At 32.8% G+C, this 22,879-nt stretch overlaps 1 protein-coding gene across 2 annotated transcripts; it reads right to left on the bottom strand.

Annotated features, from left to right (window-relative positions):
- Positions 1-2,541: 2,541 nt before the first annotated feature.
- Positions 2,542-22,276, bottom strand: LOC114331310 (uncharacterized protein C9orf85 homolog). 2 transcript variants are annotated; one of them, XM_028280836.2, is made up of 3 exons: positions 21,556-21,830; positions 17,579-17,938; positions 2,542-2,896 (listed from the first exon to the last, which is right to left on the bottom strand). In XM_028280836.2, exons 2-3 carry the CDS (start codon positions 17,921-17,923, stop codon positions 2,606-2,608), a joined length of 636 nt encoding a protein of 211 aa, XP_028136637.1. In that variant the 5' UTR covers positions 17,924-17,938; positions 21,556-21,830; the 3' UTR covers positions 2,542-2,605. The 2 variants fall into 2 exon arrangements, with proteins under 2 accessions (XP_028136637.1, XP_028136639.1); XM_028280838.2 differs by lacking the exons at positions 2,542-2,896; positions 17,579-17,938 and adding an exon at positions 20,414-21,119 and having other exon boundaries at positions 21,556-22,276.
- Between the last annotated feature and the right edge of the window lie 603 nt (positions 22,277-22,879).

The following is a 22,879-nucleotide window of genomic DNA, read 5'->3' as shown; positions in this document are numbered from 1 at the left end:
GTCTTATTTATAAACAATTTTAAGTCTTGGATAGCTCATGTGGTAGAGTGTCTGACTTCCACGCAAAAATCCGGGGATCCATCCCCAGCGCCGGCGAGAACACCTAGATATTTTAAATATAATAATAATAAAATAAAAATAAAAATGTATACCATTTTTATTCAGCTGCAATGCGAAGGCAAAACAATCTTACTTTTCAATTAGAATACGGAGTGCAGTCCAGTCCCTTGAATCGCGATTTTCGGCTCTTATTGGAGCCTTCATCGGAAGGAACGTAGGCACTGTTCTCCATATTTTAACTGATTCGTATCGAGAGGTTTTCCCACCCATTGCAACTGAAGTGATGATAGTAGGTGGCTAGCGCCATCTGGCATTGAAAGACGAAGTAGTTTTCAATCCTAATAGTAAATTATTAATATTGAAAATATTAAAAATATTACTAAAAGATTTTTAAATTGAAAACTTATTGGTACACTTTCCTGGTGACACCTCCAAGACTTCTACAATTTGCAAGTCAAATGGATGCTGCAGTGAAGACGAGAGGGAAGGAATTCTACACTATGCAATTCACATCCCCCGTCTGCAGCTGGTAAAGTTCCAACGGAAAAATGCACCTAGTTACTCTACGGAGTAATACGACTATAAAATAAAAATAAAAATGTATACCATTTTTATTCAGCTGCAATGCGAAGGCAAAACAATCTTACTTTTCAATTAGAATACGGAGTGCAGTCCAGTCCCTTGAATCGCGATTTTCGGCTCTTATTGGAGCCTTCATCGGAAAGAACGTAGGCACTGTTCTCCATATTTTAACTGATTCGCATCGAGAGGTTTTATGGGTGGGAAAACCTATTGTCAGTTAACCAATGGCAATAGGCAACTAACCATACATGAGGTGTATTTTAAATAAAATGAAGATCTTATCTGGTTTTAATAGTTGAAAAAGAATAATTTGCCCATATGGTCTAATGCATTTAGGGCAGAGAAAATAGGTATATTTTTTTCCTATACTATTAAACATGGTGAAGGCAATGTCTAGGTTGAAGTTGCTATTCTTATAAGTATGCAGTTATTTGACATCCAGCACGAAGATGATTAATGTAGGACTGAATGAAATGAGAAAGGCAACAAAGGTATGGCTAATGGTAAAATTATGAGACAATGAGCTCTATATGTCTAATATTTTAATATTGATATGGAGGATGAATTAATGTAACTGAAATTCGTACTATATTAAAGTTTATGGGGTATGTGAGGGTTACTCAACACTGATTAGGAATGATAGTTGTTATAAAAAGGTTTAAAAAATATTATTCTGTCCATATATGTGTATATCTAGGACAATGAAAAAATTAAGTAAGATTTTTCTAAGTTATTACCTTTATGGAGAAAATAAAGAAAGAAGGTGTTGAGTAAAAGTTGTTGTTTCAAAAATAAAAAGAAAATTTTTTTTTAATATTAAAAAGTTAAAATTAGATTGTGAAAAGTAATTGGATGCAATCAAGTTGTGGAATTGTAAATATCAGACAGCAGAGTGATAGAGATTGGTGAAAGAAATGAGAGAGAGACTGAGAGCCACAGGAGTCCGACCACAACCAGCTACCAAAGGATGGTGATGATAGGTAAGAAGATGAGAAAGATAGGTGTAAATGTGAAATTAAATCAGTAAAGAGTTGATGTTAATGGAATGAATGTTGTGTAGTGTTGGTTGGAAACTAGATGAAGACCCATACAAATAGATGGACTTAGAGAGTAATAAGAGGATATATTGATGTAGTTGTGTAGGAATTGTGTCAGATAGGATGTTTACTGAAATACTGAATTAAATACTGAAATAATGGTATCTCCTGAGGTAAAATATGCCGGAAGTAACAATAACTTTTATTATAATAAAAAAAATTGTATATCTTGTGCTCTTCCTGTTCCTACTCAGTATATTCTTCTTCTTTTGGCATCATAACTCTGAATGGGTCTTTGCTTTTCTGCTTATGTCCTTCCACGCAGATTACTCTTGTTCACTCTACCCCATTGTCTTATATTCATGGTTTTCTTTCAGGTCGCCTTCCACGTCATTCAACCATCTCGTTATGGGCTTTTCTTTTTTCACCTTCCATTGTAATATTCTTTGCTGTTTTTCCATCTTCTTGTCTCTGAACATGTTTCAGCGTTGACAGTCTTTGACTTTTTACAAATCTTACAATATTATACCCTTCATATCAAAACCATACTTCATATTACCCAGTAGATTAAAACCTATTATGTATTAAAAAATAATTAAAGCTGTATGGCCATTTTCCTAGGAATAATAAGGGTAAAGAGATTAGGAAAGTCAAGAGAAATAATTAAGAAGACAGCAGTTAAAAAATGAGTAAAGAAAAAAGAAATAAAGGAAGAAAAACATTGGCAATTCTATTTAAAAATTCATTGCAATGTTGAAGAAGACTCTAGAAATGAAAAAAATGTGGATCACAGATTAATTGAAGCAGTAATGTCATATAAGTATAGAGAAGAGGTAAAAGCTAATACTAAGAACAAGAAACATAACAAAAACTGTTTTTTATTATAAGTAAACAATATACCCATCTTTATTTATATTTTCTTAATGTTAAGAATCCTCAATATCTTCATCGTCCTCACTGCCTTCTTCATCCTCGCTACCCCCAGAAAAATCATCTTCATCAAAGTCGTCAAAACCATCATCCTCATTGACTTTCAAAGAGTTTAACTTATTTAACAAATCTTTTCTATCCTCAGCTTCTGTTGCCTCTTTTAATTTCTTATCTTCACCTATTACCTCTTTATCTTTATCTTTTTTATTCATATACCTGATGAATGTTCTTCTTTTTCTTTCGGGCAATGACTGTAACAGAGCTTTAAGTTCGTTGTCCAATTGCACCTACGAAAAAATAAAATAATTACATATTCAAATGAAAGTATACACAAATTAATAAAAAAAACATTTAATTCTACCGAAAGTTTCTTAATCCTATTAAACCAGATGTGCAAAAACAAAACTTTGTACTGTAGCAATTCATATTCGCTTTGAGCCGATAAGTAGAGGGGATTTGACAGTTTTAGCCAGCGCTGTTAGTGGCAGTTTTGTGCATTGAATTTGAACAATTTTATCAGAAAGTTTCAAACCGCGAGAGAGCGCTACCGACGAAACTCACAGCCAATAAAAACAGAGGTAACCTCTAAATTTCACCTAAACTTCTTCTTTTTCTCAATGGCCTCTTGCGTATGCAGTCATCCAATCGCACGAATTTATATACAGTCGGAAAAATGAAAGAATACCCATGAACGATCACATCAATCACTTATTTTGTATTTGATGTCTTTTTCTATAAATAACAAACGTTTGTTATAGAAAAAGATAGCAAATACAAAATAAGTGATTGATGTGATGGTTCATGGGTATTCTTTCAATTTTTCGACTGTATTAAATACAGTCGGAAAAATGAAAGAATACCCATGAACGAACATATAAAACACGCTATATTTTCCTGTCACTGTGTCACAAAGAAAATTGTCCAGAGCAAGTGCATGTAACAATAATTATTACATGTACTTGCGCTGGCCAATTTTTTGTGTGACACAGTGATAGGAAAATACAGCGTGTTTTATATGTTCGTTCATGGGTATTCTTTCATTTTTCCTACTGTATTAAAATTATAATGAATAAAATCTTTCTTTCTTTCTTTCTTTCTTTCTTTCTTTCTCCCCTTCCTTGTACCCTATCAGGGTGTCGGATTTGGGATCGCTATTTTAATTTACATTCACCCATCTCTTTCATTATTTTCTGTTTTCTGCCATTATTGTTAATTCCTCGAGTGATTTTCCTTTAACTTTTCCCGCCTCTACTATTTGTTGTATCCATTTTTTTCTTGGTCTGCCTCAATGAATAAAATCAAAAAACATAATTACTTTTACTATTAATTCTGTGTATTCTTTCAGTAATCAGGTTACAATAATATTTCAGTTCTACTCTGGGCTAATTAGCAAAATTCATGGAAAAGTTATTTACCAGCAATTTTATTGCTGGAATCGAATTATAAGATCCTATATATTAATAATATAGGTATGCAAAGTCCGCAGATAGTGTGCTACTTTTTTTATAAACAAAATGGCGCCGACAAATCGTATTTTTTTCAATTATTGCTCTATAACTCCGAAGATTTTAACTTTACAACAAAAACACCCAAATAAAAATTCACCGCAATTAAATTCTGCATAGAGATAGGTTTTTCACGATTTGCTCTGACGAAAATTTTCCTCGGAAAATGCGGGTTTTCCTAACAAAAACTCTAATTTTCAAATAAAGTTTTCGGTAAGTAATTATTAATCAATAATTAAATAACTTAGTGACATCAAAGCTTTCTTGGTATAGATTGTAATTCCAGAAGCTGGTGAAAATTAAACGAATATTTTAGCAACAATTCAATTGTTAATTAACAATTTACGATCGCAATAATAACCAAAATAATCATGATACGCTGATCAAACTTATAAAGATTATAAAGATGAGATGCTTATTTAATATTTTATCGACAAAATATAAATTTTTCTTTTTTTTGCATAATCTTTAAATTTTGAAAAAAAAATAGTTATAATACGCTGGTCTAATTAGTAAAGTACAAAAAAAGGTTATTTACCAGCAATTTTATTGCTGGAATCGAATTATAAGATCCTATGTATTATTAATATAGGTATGCAAAGTCCACAGATAGTGTGCTACTTTTTTTATAAACAAAATGGCGCCGACAAATCGTATTTTTTTCAATTATTGCTCTATAACTCCGATTTTAACTTTACACCAAAAACACTCAAATAAAAATCCACCCCAATTTAATTCTACATAGAAGCATGTTTTTTCCGATTTGCTCCGACGAAAATTTTCCTCGGAAAATGTGGGTTTTCCCAACAAAATCTCGAATTTTCAAATAAATTTTTTGGGGCAGCAATTATTTATCAATAATTATATAGCTTGGTGAAATAAAAGCTTTCTTGGTGTAGATTATAAATTCAGAAGCCGGTGAAAATGAAACGAATATTTTAGGAACAATTCAATTGTTAATTAACAATTTACAGTCGCAATAACAACCAAAATAATCATGAGACATTGATCAAACTTATAAAGATTATAAAGGTGTGATGCCTTTTTCATGTGTGATTTTTCATTTTTTTGCATAATCTTTAAATATTTAAAAAAATTGTGATAAAAAAATTAACATTTCTCAGAAATTGTTTATTATATTCTAATTTTATAAAATACTTAAAATGCGTATTTCATAGGTCTTGAAAATGAATGCTTTAAAAAAATTTTCCAACCATTTGCAAAAAAGTTATGAAACAGCAAAGTAAATATACGATTTCTCCGTTATTTATAATTTGTTTTAATTGTTTCAAAGCTTAAAAGTGAGTCTATGGTACAATCTAATTACTCACAAAGTATGTAAAAAATTAGTGCAATGGTTATATTTTAATCAAAGATTAAAAATACTTTTTTTTGTAATTTTTAGCGCAAAAGTAGGCCTGATACAGAGTCGGAGCTAAAATGTTCACTCGAAGCGACTGACACGCAGCATATATTATTTATAAAAGTGTACGTCTCGCGCGGCCGGTCGTCGCTCCGAGTGAAAATTTTAGCTACATTACTGTATTATTCTACTTTCGCGCGTGTAAATTGCAAACAAATATATTTATAATCTTTAATTAAAATAGAACCATTAAACTGATAATCGATATTTTTTTGTAAATAATTAGCTTGTGCTTTAAACTCACTTCTACGCTTTGAAAGAATTAAAAAAAATTATAAACACCCTAGTAATCGTATGTTTACTTTGCTGTTTCATAACTTTTTTGCAAATGGTTGCAAAAAAGTTTTAAAGCATTCATTTTCAAGAAATTTGAAATGCGCATTTTAGCTATTTTTTAAAATTACAATATAATAAAAACTTTTTGAGAAACGTTAATTTGTTTATAACTATTTTTTTTAACATTTAAAGATTATGCAAAAAAACAAAAAATTTATATTTTGTCGACAAAATGTTAAATAGGCATCTCATCTTTATAAGATTTCAAAGTTTGATCGGTGTATCATAATTATTTTGGTTATTATTGCGACCTTAAATTATTAATTAACAATTTAATTGTTGCTAAAATATTCGTTTAATTTTTATCAGCTTCTGGAACTATGATCTAAACCAAGAAGGCTTTTAAGTCACCAAATTATTTAATTACTTATTTAAAACTTTATTTGAAAATTAAAGATTTTGTAAAGAAAACCCGCATTTTCCGAGGAAAATTTTCATCGGAGCAGATCGGGAAAAACACGTCTCTATGCAGAATTTAATCACGGTGAATTTTTATTTGAGTGTTTTTGTTGTAAAATTAAAATCTTCGGAGTTATAGAGCAATAATTGAAAAAAACACGATTTTCGGGCGCCATTTTGTTTATAAAAAAAGTAGCACACTATCTGAGGACTTTGCATACCTATATTATTAATATATAGGATCTTATAATTCGATTCCAGCAATAAAATTGCTGGTAAATAACTTTTCCCAAAAATGGCCTATTCTCCGATAATCAGCCCAGACTATTCATAATTTGTATTTTTCTAGATAAATATTTTTTTCTCGTTTTGTATATTTCACATACGCCAATTTTATCAGAAAAGTATAAGTTTCAAACCGCGAGAGAACGCTACCGTCGAAACTCACAGCCAATAGAGCTTTTGGAGTGCATCTCTTCAATTGATCAATTTAACAGCTATATTAGGACTTCAGCAATTTTAAATAGTAATAATGGTCCAGGCTCTACAGGAGCTTTTTAGATGGCATCTTTATAGCCAGATCTATAATAATTATACTATATACAATGTTTATACAACCTAGAGACCTCTTTCTTTTTACATTCCTCCCTTGCCAGGCTACATACACCTGCACTTTTTATGATTCCATATTTTGCTTCTCTACAGTACTATCAGTACAGCGCTGTCAGTGGTTCTTATCGCTTTTGAGGTAAAAATCACTTTCCAGTTTTTCTCTCGAATTTTTAGACTGTGCAAGACATCTGAATTTTTTTGTTGATCAATTGGATTGGTCTGAGGGTGCCTTGACCGAAGGGTTTGTTTTAATTGATATGCAATTGTAATAGGGAGCATGTGCAATGTCTAAGCATGTCTTCCTTTAGGCAGGCCGCACATCAAAGAAACATGAAACGTGAAACATTAAACGTGAAACATGAAACAAATAGATTGTAAAAAAAGTAACCGTTTCATGTGATATGCTAATCGATAAAACAAAAATAAAATTTGTATAGTCGGCAATGGATAGTCACGTGGTCGTTGCTGTCGGCGCCGCTCTTTAATTGCTTTTTAATATCAAAGAAACGTGAAACATGAAACAAAAATAAATTGTGAAGAACGAAACCGTTTCATGTTAAGGCGGAGATACATATGCGCTCTGCTCGGTGTGCGAGCCGCTCGCGCGCAGCGTATTCGTCAGATTAGTACGTGTTTTCAAGTGACGCACAAACGGCACGCACACGGCGCACCACGATCTAAATTCTGTCGGTTTTTCAACAAACGCTTTGATGGTTCGCAATACGTATTTGGACGGGTTTGCGAGTAGTTTGTTGGTTTTGGCGCGCATGAGTTGAATATTTGTTAGTAATACGGAAATAGAAGCTGAAATAAAAAAAATGTACATGCGGACCTTTTTAAAAAATGTTAGTTCATTGTTGTACTAAAAATAACATGTATTAAAAATAAGATTTATTATTTTATTTGGGCATAAGTCACAATTCGAGTTTGAAATCAAGTTTACTTGACCTTTCGACTTTCACTTCGGAAATAGTTATCAATATCAAAAAAACATTCATAAGCAGATATATATTATGTGTCACCGGAAAGCGAAATAGGTAACGCACGACTTGGAGAACCTATAGTTTTCTAACTTCGTGTCTGGTGAAGCAACGCAGTTGAAACAAGCGGATATATTATAATTGTGTCACCGGAAAGCGAAAAAGGTTTGGCACAACTTGGAAGACCCAATAGTTTTCTAACTTCGCTTCTGGTGAAGCAACAGAGTTGGAACAAGCAGATATATTATAATTGGGTCACCGGAAAGCCAAAAAGGTAACGCACAACTTGGAAGACCCAATAGTTTTCTAACTTCGCTTCTGGTGAATCAACGGAGTTGGAACAAGCAGATATATTATAATTGGGTCACCGGAAAACGAAAGAGGTAACGCACAACTTGGAAGACCCAATAGTTTTCTAACTTCGCTTCTGGTGAAGCAACGGAGTTGGAACAAGCAGATATATTATAATTGGGTCACCGGAAAGCCAAAAAGGTAACGCACAACTTGGAAGACCCAGTAGTTTTCTAACTTCGCTTCTGGTGAAGCAACGGAGTTGGAACAAGCAGATATATTATAATTATGTCACCGGAAACGAAAAAGGTAACGCACAACTTGGAAGAGCCTATAGTTTCCTAACTTCGCTTCTGGTGAAGCAACGGAGTTGGAACAAGTAGATATGTTATAATTGTGTCGTCGGAAAGCGAAAAAGGTAACGCACATCTTGGTAGAGCCTATAGTTTCCTAACTTCGCTTCTGGTGAAGCAACTGAGTTGGAACAAGCAGATATATTATAATTGGGTCACCGGAAAGCCAAAAAGGTAACGCACAACTTGGAAGACCCAATAGTTTTCTAACTTCGCTTCTGGTGAAGCAACGGAGTTGGAACAAGCAGATATATTATAATTGGGTCACCGGAAAGCCAAAAAGGTAACGCACAAGTTGGAAGACCCAATAGTTTTCTAACTTCGCTTCTGGTGAAGCAACGTAGTTGGAACAAGCATATATATTATAATTGGGTCACCGGAAAGCGAAAAAGGTAACGCACAACTTGGAAGAGCCTATAGTTTCCTAACTTCGCTTCTGGTGAAGCAACGGAGTTGGAACAAGTAGATATGTTATAATTGTGTCGTCGGAAAGCGAAAAAGGTAACGCACATCTTGGAAGAGCCTATAGTTTCCTAACTTCGCTTCTGGTGAAGCAACTGAGTTGGAACAAGCAGATATATTATAATTGGGTCACCGGAAAGCGAAAAAGTTAACACAGGGCTTGGAAGAACCTATAGTTCTCTAATTTCGTTTCTAGTGAAGCTACGCAGTTGAAACAAGCAGATACATTACAATTGTGTCACCGGAAAACGAAAAAGGTATCGCATGACTTGGAAGTACCTATAATTCTCTAATTTTGTTTCTGGTTGTAGGAACAAGCAGATATATTATGGTAGGGGAGCAAAGTATGCTAAATGTGCAGTCACTCGAGCGCTTTGGGGACCTTGGATTGTGATTATTAGGTCCTAAAACCAAAAAAGTTAAGTAAAATTTTCCATTTTAGTGGGGACTTCCCATTTTTTAATTTAATTTTCCATTTCCAACAATCTTTTTTCCGATTATAGCGCCATCTATCCATAATTCAAAAAAATGTTTCGAATAAAAGTTGTTTATTTTTATACAAACAATCCAAATCTGCAATAAGAAACGGGGTCTAATATTTAAGATTTTAAAGTAACCCCCCACCTCACCTCCGTGGGGGTCGTGCTTGGAATCATTCGATAGATTTTTCAAAAACATTGATAAAGTGTATTTTGCAGTTTTTCGATATGATGTTTATTTTGCGAAACATCGCGGGATTTGTATTTAAAATTTTAAATTTACCCCCCACCCCTCTCCGTGGGGGGTCAAGTTTGGTATTTTTCGATAGATTTTTGAAAAATATTGATCACGTAGTTTTTAGTTTTTCAATCTGACGTTCATTTCGCGAAATATTCGCTTTTTTTTGTGAAACTTTTTGACTCACCCATTTCCGTACGCCCCGCTCAAATCGTCATATTTTTGAAATATAGACTCTTTTGCATGTACTTAACTTACCTTATCTTAATCTGACAATTTCGAATATTTTAAGGATACATTTTTTTTCGGGCCCCCCTGAACGAACTCCCCTGTGTTAAGAGCCAATATATGGTGGAGGTACATCTGCAGGGTACCACGTTTCTCCCCATATGATAATCTGACGCGCTCGAGTAACTGCAAAAATCCCCGCTTGGGCTCCCCTACCATTATATTTGTGTTGCCAGGAAGCGAAAAAGGTAGTTCCCGAAATGTTCCCAAACTGTGGCTTATTCCACATAAAATAGTAAATTGCATAAGATGACACAAGAAAATAGTTTCGGAACAATACCAAAATAAGGTGTAGTAGAAGTACAGGACAGAGACATGATTATCTACAATTACTAAACGTTCGTAAGTTTCCTCTGGATCGTCAAAATGAAAAATTTTAACGAACAATAACCGCGCCACGAACGCGCGGCGCACACACGGCGCGGAGTTCGCGGCGCGGATATGTATTTCCGCCTTTATATAGTGTAGGAAACAAAGGTTGAACTTCGCAAATAAGTCCGGTTATATTTTTTTCAGTATATCACGGGGTGCTTTTAATGAGACTAACTTTTTCTTAAAAGATTTCGCCCCCATTTTCACTCCCATTTTCATCCCTTTAAAGAGGGTAGTTTGTCGTTTTTGCGAAACGTAGCCCTTCCTGCATGTACTTGCAAAAAATTCCTCAATGGAAATATGAAGAGGACTCTACAATTTATTCCGCGACAGCATAAACTTTCAGTCACACACCGTTTAGGGGAGGTGGCGCCCCAAAGTTGGCAAGTTTTTAAAAAAGAATATTTTTAAAAGAATATAAGAAGATATTCTTCTATTATACAGGTAATTTAAACGAAGTAAATGTAAACAGGTTATTTGTATTTTATTTAAAAATTAAACTAACTTTCTTATCTACCACTTTCAAAAAATTTTTATTAAAACAACCAAAAATAAAAAAAAAATATGAATCGCCCAGGATTCGAACCCGCGTCCTTCCAATCTCGGAGCTAACGCCCTACCAACTACTCCAGCGAGGTCCTTGTAATTGACGTGTAAGTTTCGGATATAATTACACAACACGGCGACAAATAGTGTAAAAATGTTATGCATACATAATATTTTATTATTTTACTACAGAGAAACACAAATCCAAAAACACAAGAATTATAATAAATAATACATTTACTAAAAACACTAATATATTCTTTTAATGACTTATTTGCACGGTTACAGATACATACCTATCTTGAAAGATTAGCAATGAACTACATGCTGTCTGTGTGCGCAGGCGCGCAGATTTATGTACAATTTTACCCTCAATCGAATCGCCGCTAAAGAAGAATATCTTCAAAAATATGTTTTTTAAAAAATTATATTTCCCTAACCGTAATGGGTATCAAGAAGCAACCCAGCGGCAATTAATCACAAATAAATGTCTGATTTTTTGGTATAGGTTTCATTTAAGATCAATTGTCCATTTTTTAATTACAGGGTGTTAAATTTTAAAAAAGCCCTTTTTATATATACCATCTGAATCGCTTATGCTAGCGTAAAAAAACTTTCAGCGATTACCCATATACAATTATTTACAAATTTGTATAATTCACCCCCATATTTTCCCCGAAACCACCCCAAAAAAAAGGAAAATATGCAAAAATTGACTCTGGGCCACCACTGTGGCTTTAAGGCGCAAAGAAAGTTAAATATATATATAGGTCATAATATGTAGCAGACAGTGTGTTCTTTTATTTGTCATAAGTAGGTATATTATTAATAAAATGAATAGGTGACAAAAAAAAACAAAAACTGGAGCCCGCCAAAGCATTTCTGAGGTTTGCGGCGCCACTGTGTCGTAACTGTTGCTTAAACGAAAAAAATGCATAGGAACTTATTTGTAGAGCAAATAGTGGTCTTTAATTCTGTATAAGCGTTGTTTCAAAAAAATATATAGGTAATGAGAAAATCGTAAAAACATGCTCGCCAAACTTATTTTCAGGGATAGCTCATAATAAGCACCCCTTGATATACCAGAAACAAATAATACCGTACTTGTGTCGAGTTTGCGAAGTTTAATCTCTGTTTCCTACACTAATATACTAGTCAAAGAAACAAAAATAAAATTTGTATAGTAAATAATGGAAAGTGATGATGACGAGGTCGTTGCTGTTATGGCAACTCTTTTATTACTGTGCAAAAATCATAACCATAGTACATAATATTTGGTTGCAAACGAATTAAATAATCATCTTGCTAAATTTCAATCATTTTATAGAATGAGTATTCAAACGTTTACATTGTTTTATTGTGGGTCCTGGTTTAAAAAAACGATATTTTCTTGTTATTGTCTATTCGAGTACCACTTCAGGTTATAATTATTGTACAACTCTTCGTCTTTTCGTTCTGCTCAACCACAGAATCCAATACAATATTAAATAGACTAAGAGCCGCTATAGGTGAAATTTCTTAATCATTTTAGGCACGATGAGACCCTATAACTTAAATAGTAGAACCTAAAAGAAAACGTTTAAACACTGTGCCGTCACTTTTCAGTGGCACATGCGTCGACAGTGGCGCATCAAACTTTCCACTTATGGACGGGAAAAATAAATTAAAAGTTACCCTCACTTACTAACAGAATTAAATTTTTTCTATTTTTTTAACTGCTATGTGATTAACACATAAGATTCAGCGTAATTTTAACCCACCACCTTCTTCCCCCTGCCCCCACGATCAAAAACTTCATTTTTCGTTTTTATTTTTTTTTGTGGGATGCAGTCAATTTTAAAATTTCAAAAAATTCACACGCATAGCTGAGGCTTTTATAAAATATGTTTATTTTTTATAGACCCGTAGGTAGAGTGAACATAACCTCAAAAAAATAAGAAAATTTTTTTTCAAAAAAGCGTATAACATTTTTTGGGGAATAGGTGCAGGTCTAATTTTTTCTTAATCTTGTGTGTTTTATCAAACACTATATTTCTGATTTTTTTCAGATTTTTCCGTAAGGCTCGCCCTCTTCAAAAATCCGAAACTGTTTTTTGGGGGGTTTTTGGGGATTTTCCCTATTTTATAGACTTCATAATATATCAAATAAATTTCGTTTTTATAGGTTGTATGTAACTTGAAGTAACAGTCCTTTAGAATATTTAAAAAGGAGAGAAACACGTTCAAACCCCCCAAAACCCCCTTAAAAACAGTTTTTTTTGATTTGTGAAGGTGACCGGCGTTACAGAAAAATCTGAAAAAAATTAAAAATATAGTGTTTGATAAAATACACAAGACTAAGAAAAAATTAGATCTGCACCTATCCCCAAAAAAAAGTTATATGCTTTTTTCCAAAAAAAAAATTTTAAATTTTTTTGAGGTTATGTACACTCAACTTACAGGTCTATAAAAAATATACGTGTTTTATAAAAGCTTTAACTATGCGCATAAATTTTTTGAAATTTAAAAATTGATTGCATTTCACCAAAAAAAAATAAAATCGAAAAATAAAGTTTTTGATGGTGGGGGCAGGGAGAAGGGGGTGGTGGGTTAAAATTACGATGAATCTTATGTCTTAATCACATAGAACTTAAAAAAATGAAAATAATTGAATTCTGGTAATGAGGGAGGGTATTTTTTAATTTATGTATCCCGTCCATAGGTGAAAAGTTTGATGCGCCACTGTCGACGCATGTGCCACTGAAAAGTGACGGCACAGTGTTCAAACGTCTTCTTTTAGGTTCTACTATTTAAGTTATAGGGTCCCATCTTGCCTAAAATGATTAAGAAATTTCACCTATAGCGGCTCTTAGTCTAAAATTCTTGGTCGCATTCATTTTACGCATGTTATTAATTAGTTAAAACAATGAAACTGATATCGAAAAATAGAACACGTCCTATTTCATGAAACACGTTTGAAGATGATAAAAATGTTTCATGGACATGAATCACACTCGTTTCGTAGATATGCGGACGTCTATTTGTTTAGCAGTGTTTTATTTCCATGAAACGTGTTTCATGTTTCATGTTTCTTTGGTGTGCGCCTTCGGAAGATAAAAATGTTTCACACGCGTGAATCACACTCGTTTCATGGTATGCGGACTTATATTTGTTTAGCATTGTTTTATTTTCATGAAACCTGTTTCACGTTTTATGTTTCATGTTTTACGTTTCATGTTTCTTTGATGGCCTGCCTTACAGATCGAATCCAACAGTACTGTACCCTGTTTTTAAACCCGGAGGAGTAAACTGAAAAGACAGATTCACACCCAATAATGTCACTAGAAAAATCAGTTAATACATCTTCTTCTTTGGTTGATCATGTCGGCCTTTCACAGTAATCCATAAATATTATATTATACTAATATGTCGCTAAAGAATTCTAAAAACAACCGCTTTTTATACAGGGTGTTAGTAAATATGTATGAAAAATTTTAAGGGCTAATTCTACATGAAAAAATAATGCCAGTTTGTTTTATAAACATACACTCTGGGCCAAAATTAACCGGCCACCTTAAAAAGGGGTCATTTTTGATGTCTTATTTCTCCTAAACCTGTTGTCCGATTTAAGTGATTTTTTTAATATGTTATAGCCTTATTCCTTATCAATATCGTTATAATAATATTGTTGCTAAACAGGTAAATTTTCATTGTATACCTGGTGTACGAATCAAACTGTGTTTTTTTCTTAAAGTTTGCATCACCCTGTGGAATATTGTAGCATTTGTAGAATACTAAAATTAAAACCTAACTATAGCCTCATGCTTTCTCAATATTTTAATGTTTGATTGATTCGCTTATGTTGGATAATAAAAAAGTTAGGTGCTTTAACAACTAGACATGTTTTTTATCAATACAGGATGTTTTTAAAAAAATTTGGCAAAGTTTACGGGGTATGAATTATTATTTCTGCATGAAATAATAATGACAGTTTGCTTTATAAATTTATGTCGGCAAATGCTTCGTTGCCGAGATAGGGGATGTTGAAATTTTTCTGACAAACTGACGATCTATTTATTGCTTTAAAACCGGTTGAGATATGCAAATGCAATTTGGTGGGTTTTATGACGTAGTTATTGCTTATTTTTTGACATACAATAAAGAATTTAATATTCACCTTTGGCGCGCATACGGGTAATATGAGCCATCATATTACCAGTATGCGCGCCAATGGTGAATATTAAATGCATAATTGTATGCCAACAAATGTGCAATAACTACGTATTAAAACCCACCAAATTTCATGTGGATGTCTCAACCGGTTTTAAAATAATAAATAAATCGTCAGTTTGTCAGAAAAATTTCAACATCCCCTATCTCGGCAACGAAGCATTTGCGGACATAATTTTATAAAGCAAACTGTCATTATTATTTCATGCAGAATTACCCCTTAAACTTTACCAACATTTTTTAAAAACACCCTGTATTGATGAAAAACATGTCTAGTTGATAAAGCACCTAACTTTTTTATTATCCAACATAAGCGAATCAATCAAACAGCAAAATATTGAGAAAGCATGAGGCTATAGTTAGGTTTTAATTTCAGTATTCTACAAATGCTAGCTAGAATATTCCACAGGGTGATGCAAACTTTAAGAAAAAAACACAGTTTGATTCGTACACCCGGTATACAATGAAAATTTACTGTTTAGCAACAATATTATTATAACGATATTGTAAAGGAATAAAGCTATAACATATTAAAAAAAATCACTTAAATCGGACAACAGGTTGTGGAGATATAAGACATCAAAAATGACCCACTTTTAAGGTGGCCTGTTAATTTTGGCCCAGAGTGTATATCCGCAAATGCTTCGTTTGTGAGATACGGGGTGTTGAAATTTTTATTTCAAACTGCCAATTTATTTATTGCTCTAAGACCAGTTGAGCTATGAAAATAAAATTTGGTGAGTTTTAGGAGGTAGTTATTGTGCATTTTTGACATACAATTAAGAATTTTGTATTCACGATTGGCGCGCATACGGGTAATAGTCTGAATTTTTTAAAGAAAAAAATAGTGTCGCTGAGATATTTCAAATTAAAAATTATTTTTAAATTCCACGTTTAATTTTTGATAAAAAACCTTTCTTGCCTTTTTTTCATAAGATGCACCATTTTTATGCAGAAAAATAAACCATATTGGCGCGTATTTTTCATTTCTATTACATCATCAAGAACTATCCTATATTAATAATACTAAACCAGAACAATAACAGAAAATATTACTAATAAGATTTCAACTAGGTGCAAACCTGAAAAAAATGTTTAAAATGATCTCCTTTACAGGTAACACAAGAATTTTATATTTATCATTGGCGCGCGTACGGGTAATGGTCTGAATTTTTTAAAGAAAAAAATAGTACGCCACTGAGATATGTCAAACTAAAAATCATTTTTGAATTCCTCGTTCCATTTACGACAAAAAAATTTTTTCTTGCCTTTTTTCATACGAGGCGCCGTTTTTATACAAAAAAATAAAACATCTTAACGCTTACAAAGTATTTGAGGTAGTTTCCATATGCATAGAAACTTAGTTCAAATACTTTGTAAACGTTAAGATGTTTTATTTTTTTGCATAAAAACGGCGCCGCATATGAAAAAAGGCAAGAAAGATTTTTTGTCGTAAATTGAACCAGCAATTCAAAAATGGATTTTTAATTTGACATATCTCAGTGGCGTACTATTTTTCTCTTAAAAAAATTCAGACCATTACCCGTACGCGCGCCAATGATGAAGATAAAATTCTTCTATAACCTCTAAAGGAGGTCATTTTTAACATTTGTTGTAGCTCTGCACCTAGTTAAAATCTTATTAGTAATATTTTCTGTTATTGTTCCAGTTTAGTATTATTATATTGGATATTTCTTGATAATGTATTAAAAAAATGAAAAATAAGCGTCAAGGTGATTTATTTTTTAGCATAAAAACGGTGCACCATATGAAAAAAAGGCAAGAAAGGTTTTTTATCATAAATTAGACGTGGAATTTAAAAATAATTTTTAATTCGAAATATCTCAGTGGAGTACTATTTTTTCTTTAAAAAAATTCAGATCATTACCCGTAGGCGCGCCAATGATGAATACAAAATTCTTAATTGTATGTCAAAAAATGCGTAATAACTACCTCCTAAAACTCACCAAATTTCATTTTCAAAGCTCAACTGGTCTTAGAGCAATAAATAAATTGGCAGTTTGAAATAAAAATTTCAACACCCCGTATCTCGGAAACTAAGCATTTGCAGACATATGTTTATAGAGCAAACCGGCATTAATTTTTCAGTAGAATTTGCCCTTAAAATTTTTCATACTTATTTACTAACACCCTGTATAAAAGCAGACTAAAAATCTAAAAATTAAAGGAATAACGCAGGAAACACAAAAAATCGCCATATAACTTAATTAACCTATGAAATGTCAATCGTGTCAAAATTTCATAAATGTCAATAGTGTCAAAATTTCATAACAGTGGAGTAAACTTGCATGAGGTTGGACCAATTACAAACAAGCATTGCAGAGCTGTAAATTTGAGTTACTCCTCCTAGTTTAAAAACAGAGTTCAGGGACATCTTCCCTAGTCAGTTTAGAACCTTTTGACATGTCAAAAAAAGGCTCTACAGAAAAATAACTTCTGACACAAAAAATCTTACCTGTTGTTTCTCAGTTGGTTCAGCCACAAAAACTTCCCTTTTCTCACAACACTTTGTGCATACTCCCAATTTCTTCCCGCAATCTGAGCACATGACATGGTATGCCTTCTTAACTGTTTTTAATCCACACTTATTGCAAGTTTTGGGCTGCGTCAGAGGCTTGTATTTTTTATACTTTATTTTCCATTCTATAATATCTTTACATCGAGCACATACATCACTAACTTGAATAGAGTTGATCATCTTGGTTCTGTGGTTGGTATCATGGAGATTATTTTTGAAAGCTGAACGATTTTTGTGTTTCTGGGGTCGAGTACGGCCAGTATTTCCTTTTTGAGTACTCATGGTTTATTAATAGATCTAAAAATATATTATTTGAAAATTAACACACGATATAACTATCATGTAAAATTATAACTGTAAGTATACAACAATATGGATAAAAATATTTATAGTTATTGTCTCTTGATGTTTTTAAAGGAAGTTCATTAATTAAATATAACAGTTCTGCTTTATCGACATAAACAACTGGTCAGGTGTCAGTACAAACCAAATATGCTCAATGAAATATTAATAAATATGATCACAAAAATAAACTTATTCAAATTATTGTAGGTATTGATTTGTTGGTACTACTAATAGTATGCAGTCTACACCGAGGATGGTCTACCTCGAGGATGCAGTCTACCTGTGTATATCTATTATAAGTACAATCTACTGATCGCATTCTGAAAATTCCTAAAGGATTTGCGGAATATAATGAAATGTATGGGCCATTCCACGAATATATGTTTGTTCCATACCATCGCGACAACGAATATTTTAGTGTGCAACATAAGAAGTACGAAAGTAAATAGCTCTAAAAATTATTTCAATAAACAAGAATGTAATTTGCAATTTAGTTTTGTACTTCTTATGTTGCACACTAAAATATTCGTTGTCACGATGGTCTGGAACAGATGTATATTCGTGGAATGGCCCATAAGAAAAGTCTTTTAGAAAATTATATTTATTCACAAGTAATAAACATTTAACCTACAAACAGTTTAATGCCTTTCATTATTGTGTGCAAACACTTCTGAGAAAAGATTATGGTGTTGTTTATCAGCACAGGTATAGAGTACCAGCAAAAAAATCTTTACAAAGTGAATAAAACGCATAAATCAGAAGAATTATTATTTTAATTTTACAAATTAATACATACTTTGTCATACCAATTAACCCTGTTTGGAGGTCTGGAGAATATACTACAAGGACAAAGATCCGAATATTCCAGTCAAATGTTGTGTCTGTTCTACTCTATGGATGTGAAACCTGGAAAGTGACAAAATACCTTACAGACAAATTGCAGGTCTTTGTTAACAAATGTCTACGAAGAATTGTTCGTATTTTCTGGCCAAACACCATCAGAAACGAAGATCTGCTACACCTGACCCAACAAAAGAGGGTAGAAAATGAAATAAAATACAGAAAGTGGGGGTGGATAGGTCACACACTCCGAAAAGATAGTTCCAGTATTGCAAAAAAATGCCCTAGAGTGGAATCCCCAAGGAAAGAGAAAAAGAGGTCGCCCAGCACAAACTTGGAGAAGATCCATCATGGACGAGATAAGAAGTCAAGGAAAGTCTTGGAATGAGGTGAAGGCCCTAGCGCAAAATAGAACCCGATGGCGCGTTTTCACTGAAGCTCTATGCTCCACTTAGGAGTTCAAGAACATTATATATATATATATATATATATATATATATATATATATATATATATATATATATATATATTGTCATACCAATTTACTATTTTCTTTGAAAACTAAAATAGTAAATCAATAAGACAAAGTATTAATTTGTAAAATTAAAATAATAGGTTTGTTCTAGCATCAGTTTCAAACGGTCTAAAGCTATCAGAAGCATGCGCATTTGTTTGATGGCGTTCAAGCACAAAAATTACTAGTTTGAAACTACTAGTCGAGCGTTCTAACGAAAGTAAATTTTGGTTTGAAAACTAGCTTCAAATGGTCAAAAGAGTTTGTGGATTTTGTTCGGATTTTCAGTATGTGACTTGCGCAGTGGAATTATTTGTTTGAGGTTTATAAATTTTAAATGAAAGTAATATGTTTTTACTCTATTACTTACAATTATTGACGTTTATAACATTCATTTTTAATATCGATGGCTTAAAGCTAAAGCACACTTATTGTATGTCCGTGCATGTACTTTTTGAGAAAATCGAGTTTGAATGTTTAAGTTCTTGTAGTAAAGTGCTATAGCGCACAGTTTTGAAATGTCATTTATACCACACCAAACGCGTTAGGACATGCAATGTCTGTGCAGGATGGTAGACTGTTAGGAGGTCATCAAAGTACTGTGCATAACTCAATAATAGAAAAAAATGGACATACAATAAGTGGGCTTTAAGCCATCGATATGTAGCATAAATCTTAGAAATGTTGATACATATAAGAAAAGTGTATTTCTAATCTAACCTCAAAATTATAAATAAAAACAAACAATTTGACGTTGGTATTTGCTCCCATAAAAAAGCGTACTAGAAAAAACAGTTTAATACCAGTTTGTAGATTGAACATGTGCAGTAAAGTAGTACAATAATCTGGTGTCAAACCATACAAAACTACATGCTAGAACCTAATAATTCTTCTGATTTATGTGTTTATTCTCTTCGTAAACATTATTTTGCCAGCACTGTAATAATATAATACAGGTTATATGTACACAGCATTCTCAGTAAACCGCAAGCTATAGCAGAAACACTATGGTAGACCACATACTATAGTAGCACTGATTTGTTATTATCTCACAAAGCACAAAAACATCTATAGTAAATTAACAGGTTTTATTGAGTAAACATAATAGGTATAAATAAAAATGTAAACTAGTATTCTTCACTAGAAACGTCTTGTATAGTCTCTTTAATTATTGAGTCCGCTAATACTTTCAGTAGCTCTTTCTCCATCTTCTGATTCTCAGCAACTTGCATTTCTATAAAAGTCTGTATCTCTTGGAACACTTGTAAAACATCTTTCACTACATGATCACCAGTATCCCTTAAAACAGACTTATTTTTTGCTAAAGCATCCAATGTCTTGAATAAGGTATAATATTCAATTATTTCGTTATTAAGTTCACTAGCTAAGGTTCTATAGTGTGGTAATTCATCCCATATTTCTGTTGAGGAGCCTAAATCAGAGGCTTTCTTAACAATTTCCATTTGTTTTAATAAGCAACTTCTATATTCCTGGCTCACCACTACTACAAAATCTTTCAATTGGTTCATTAGTTTGATAATAGCATCTTCTCCTTCTTGTAAAGCTTTAGTAATATCATCCTCTAGTGATTCTTGCAACACCTTTTCAGCCATCAATGCAGTACAGCAAATTTTAGTTCCAGTCAGCAGATTTAACTTTATGATATTCTTAAATTGTCTAAAGTTTACAATTCCTGGTTTGCGATGACTGTACAATCGAAAAATGCGCTGGAATAATCTATATTGACGAAACATCCTGGCCAGTACATCTCAAAACCATCTGAAAAAAATTGTTGCATGACAAATATTGATCAAATATGACAATTTGTCTGTGTTGTTTACATAGTAAGGCATAATTTGTTTTGTAGTTTATGCAATAGATATTTGAACATGACAAACTTGTTCCCTAATTTTCTGTTCCATAGTAAACATTTAAGAGTACAAATAAATAAGATGTATATAGGTGGAGATTGTTAAGAGTCAGAACATAATTTTTTTTTAAATAAGAATTAGACCTTTTAGAGAAAAGTTCCTTTGCATATTTGTGACATTCTTCATTACAAAATTTGATAATATTGTGCAAAACAGTGGGATGCTATATTTAAGGTAATATTTGAAATATTGATATGGTAGGTTTATATTCAATGGCATTTAATATGGAATATTATCATGTAGAATTGGATAGCAAAATAAATATACACATTCACTGTACTTACCAATTTATAAAATCCTTTTAATAACCCCAAAAATAACATCAAACTGCATCAAACACTAAAGTTTTTTTTTGAAAGGTTATTTTTTGACATTGACATTTAAATTATGACTTTTTTGATAGACCACGTGACAATTTTTTGAAATTTTCTAAATTGTAAACAATTTTAAAAAAAGACAATATTCTTAAATACTTGTAAAGAAGAAGTATTTATGCTTATAACTTTTTTATACAAAGGTTTTGATTACGTTTTGAGCCTTCGAGGTATACAAAAAAAATATTCTTTGGCACTATTAGTTGTTTTTCACCACTGCAGAGGGCGTCTTCCAATAGATATACAGGGTGTTTCATTAATAATGGACAGCCTAAGTCTGACGTCACAAATGTCACAAAATTGGGAGGAGCTTATATTGGCTCCAAACAATTTTGTTTGTAACCTTAAATGGTCATAAGGAATTTTTCATTTATGTGCTTTGTGTGGCAAAATAAGACTTCATTTAGGTATTTCGTTAAAGAAACGTGTTAATTAAGAGATTTTTATTCGTTTTTGCTCAGGTGGTTTTTATTCCTTAGTGATTGAAAATAAACATAACCTCAAAACTGTTTACATTCTAATCATTGCATTAAATTAACTCACCTGGGCAAAAACGAATAAAAATCTCTTAATTGGCACGTTTCTTTAACTAAATACCTAAATGAAAAGTCTTATTTTGTCACACAAACCACGTAAACAATAAATTAAATATTCCTTATGAGTGTTTAACATTATAAACAGAATTGTTTGGAGCCAAATATAAGCTCCTCCCAATTTTGTGACGTCAAGACTTAGGCTGTCCATTGTAAATGGGTGCGTTCGGACGACCATAGCGGCTGGCGGTCAGCAGAAATCGGCTGAGTGGTTGTATCCAGCCGTGATAGGGAAAGCTTAGTAAATCTCTCAGCGGCTGGCTTCCAGCGGTGACGTCTGACAGCTACTGCTGGCTCAGCTGTCCAGCCGCTGTGGTCGTCCGAACGCACCCATTATTTTAATTTTAACTGTAGTTTCCTGGGCTCAAAATATTAAGTTTTAACTTAAATCACTAGTCCGAAAATGCTTCCTAAGGCAATGGCCTAACCAGAGGGGATGGAGGGTTATTCCTCGATTCCTCCATTGGAATGTCCTTTGAGCTTAAATTGCAGTATTCCATACCCCCAGAAACACTCCAGTAGTTGTAAGCCTCCTTAGGAACATCCTGGTTACGCCGTTATCCTAGGAAGCTACAGCTCTTGGAAAAAGTCGCCTTTGCCCTTTAATTGGGTTTTTTAATACCTCACAACGTTTTCTATTT

This window comes from Diabrotica virgifera, chromosome 1 (assembly GCF_917563875.1).
Source record: "Diabrotica virgifera virgifera chromosome 1, PGI_DIABVI_V3a".
NCBI lineage: Eukaryota > Metazoa > Arthropoda > Insecta > Coleoptera > Chrysomelidae > Diabrotica > Diabrotica virgifera.
Note: the sequence above shows the minus strand (reverse complement) of the source record. Positions and strands in the feature narration are given on the sequence as shown.

Bases quoted from the DNA above. Each gene is read 5' to 3' on its own strand.
- LOC114331310 (XM_028280836.2), bottom strand. From the start codon at position 17,923: ATGAGTACTCAAAAAGGAAATACTGGCCGTACTCGACCCCAGAAACAC. The intron at 2,897-17,578 runs GTAAGATTTTTT...ATTTTTTCGTAG, and splicing joins AACCAACTGAGAAACAACAG to GTGCAATTGGACAACGAACT.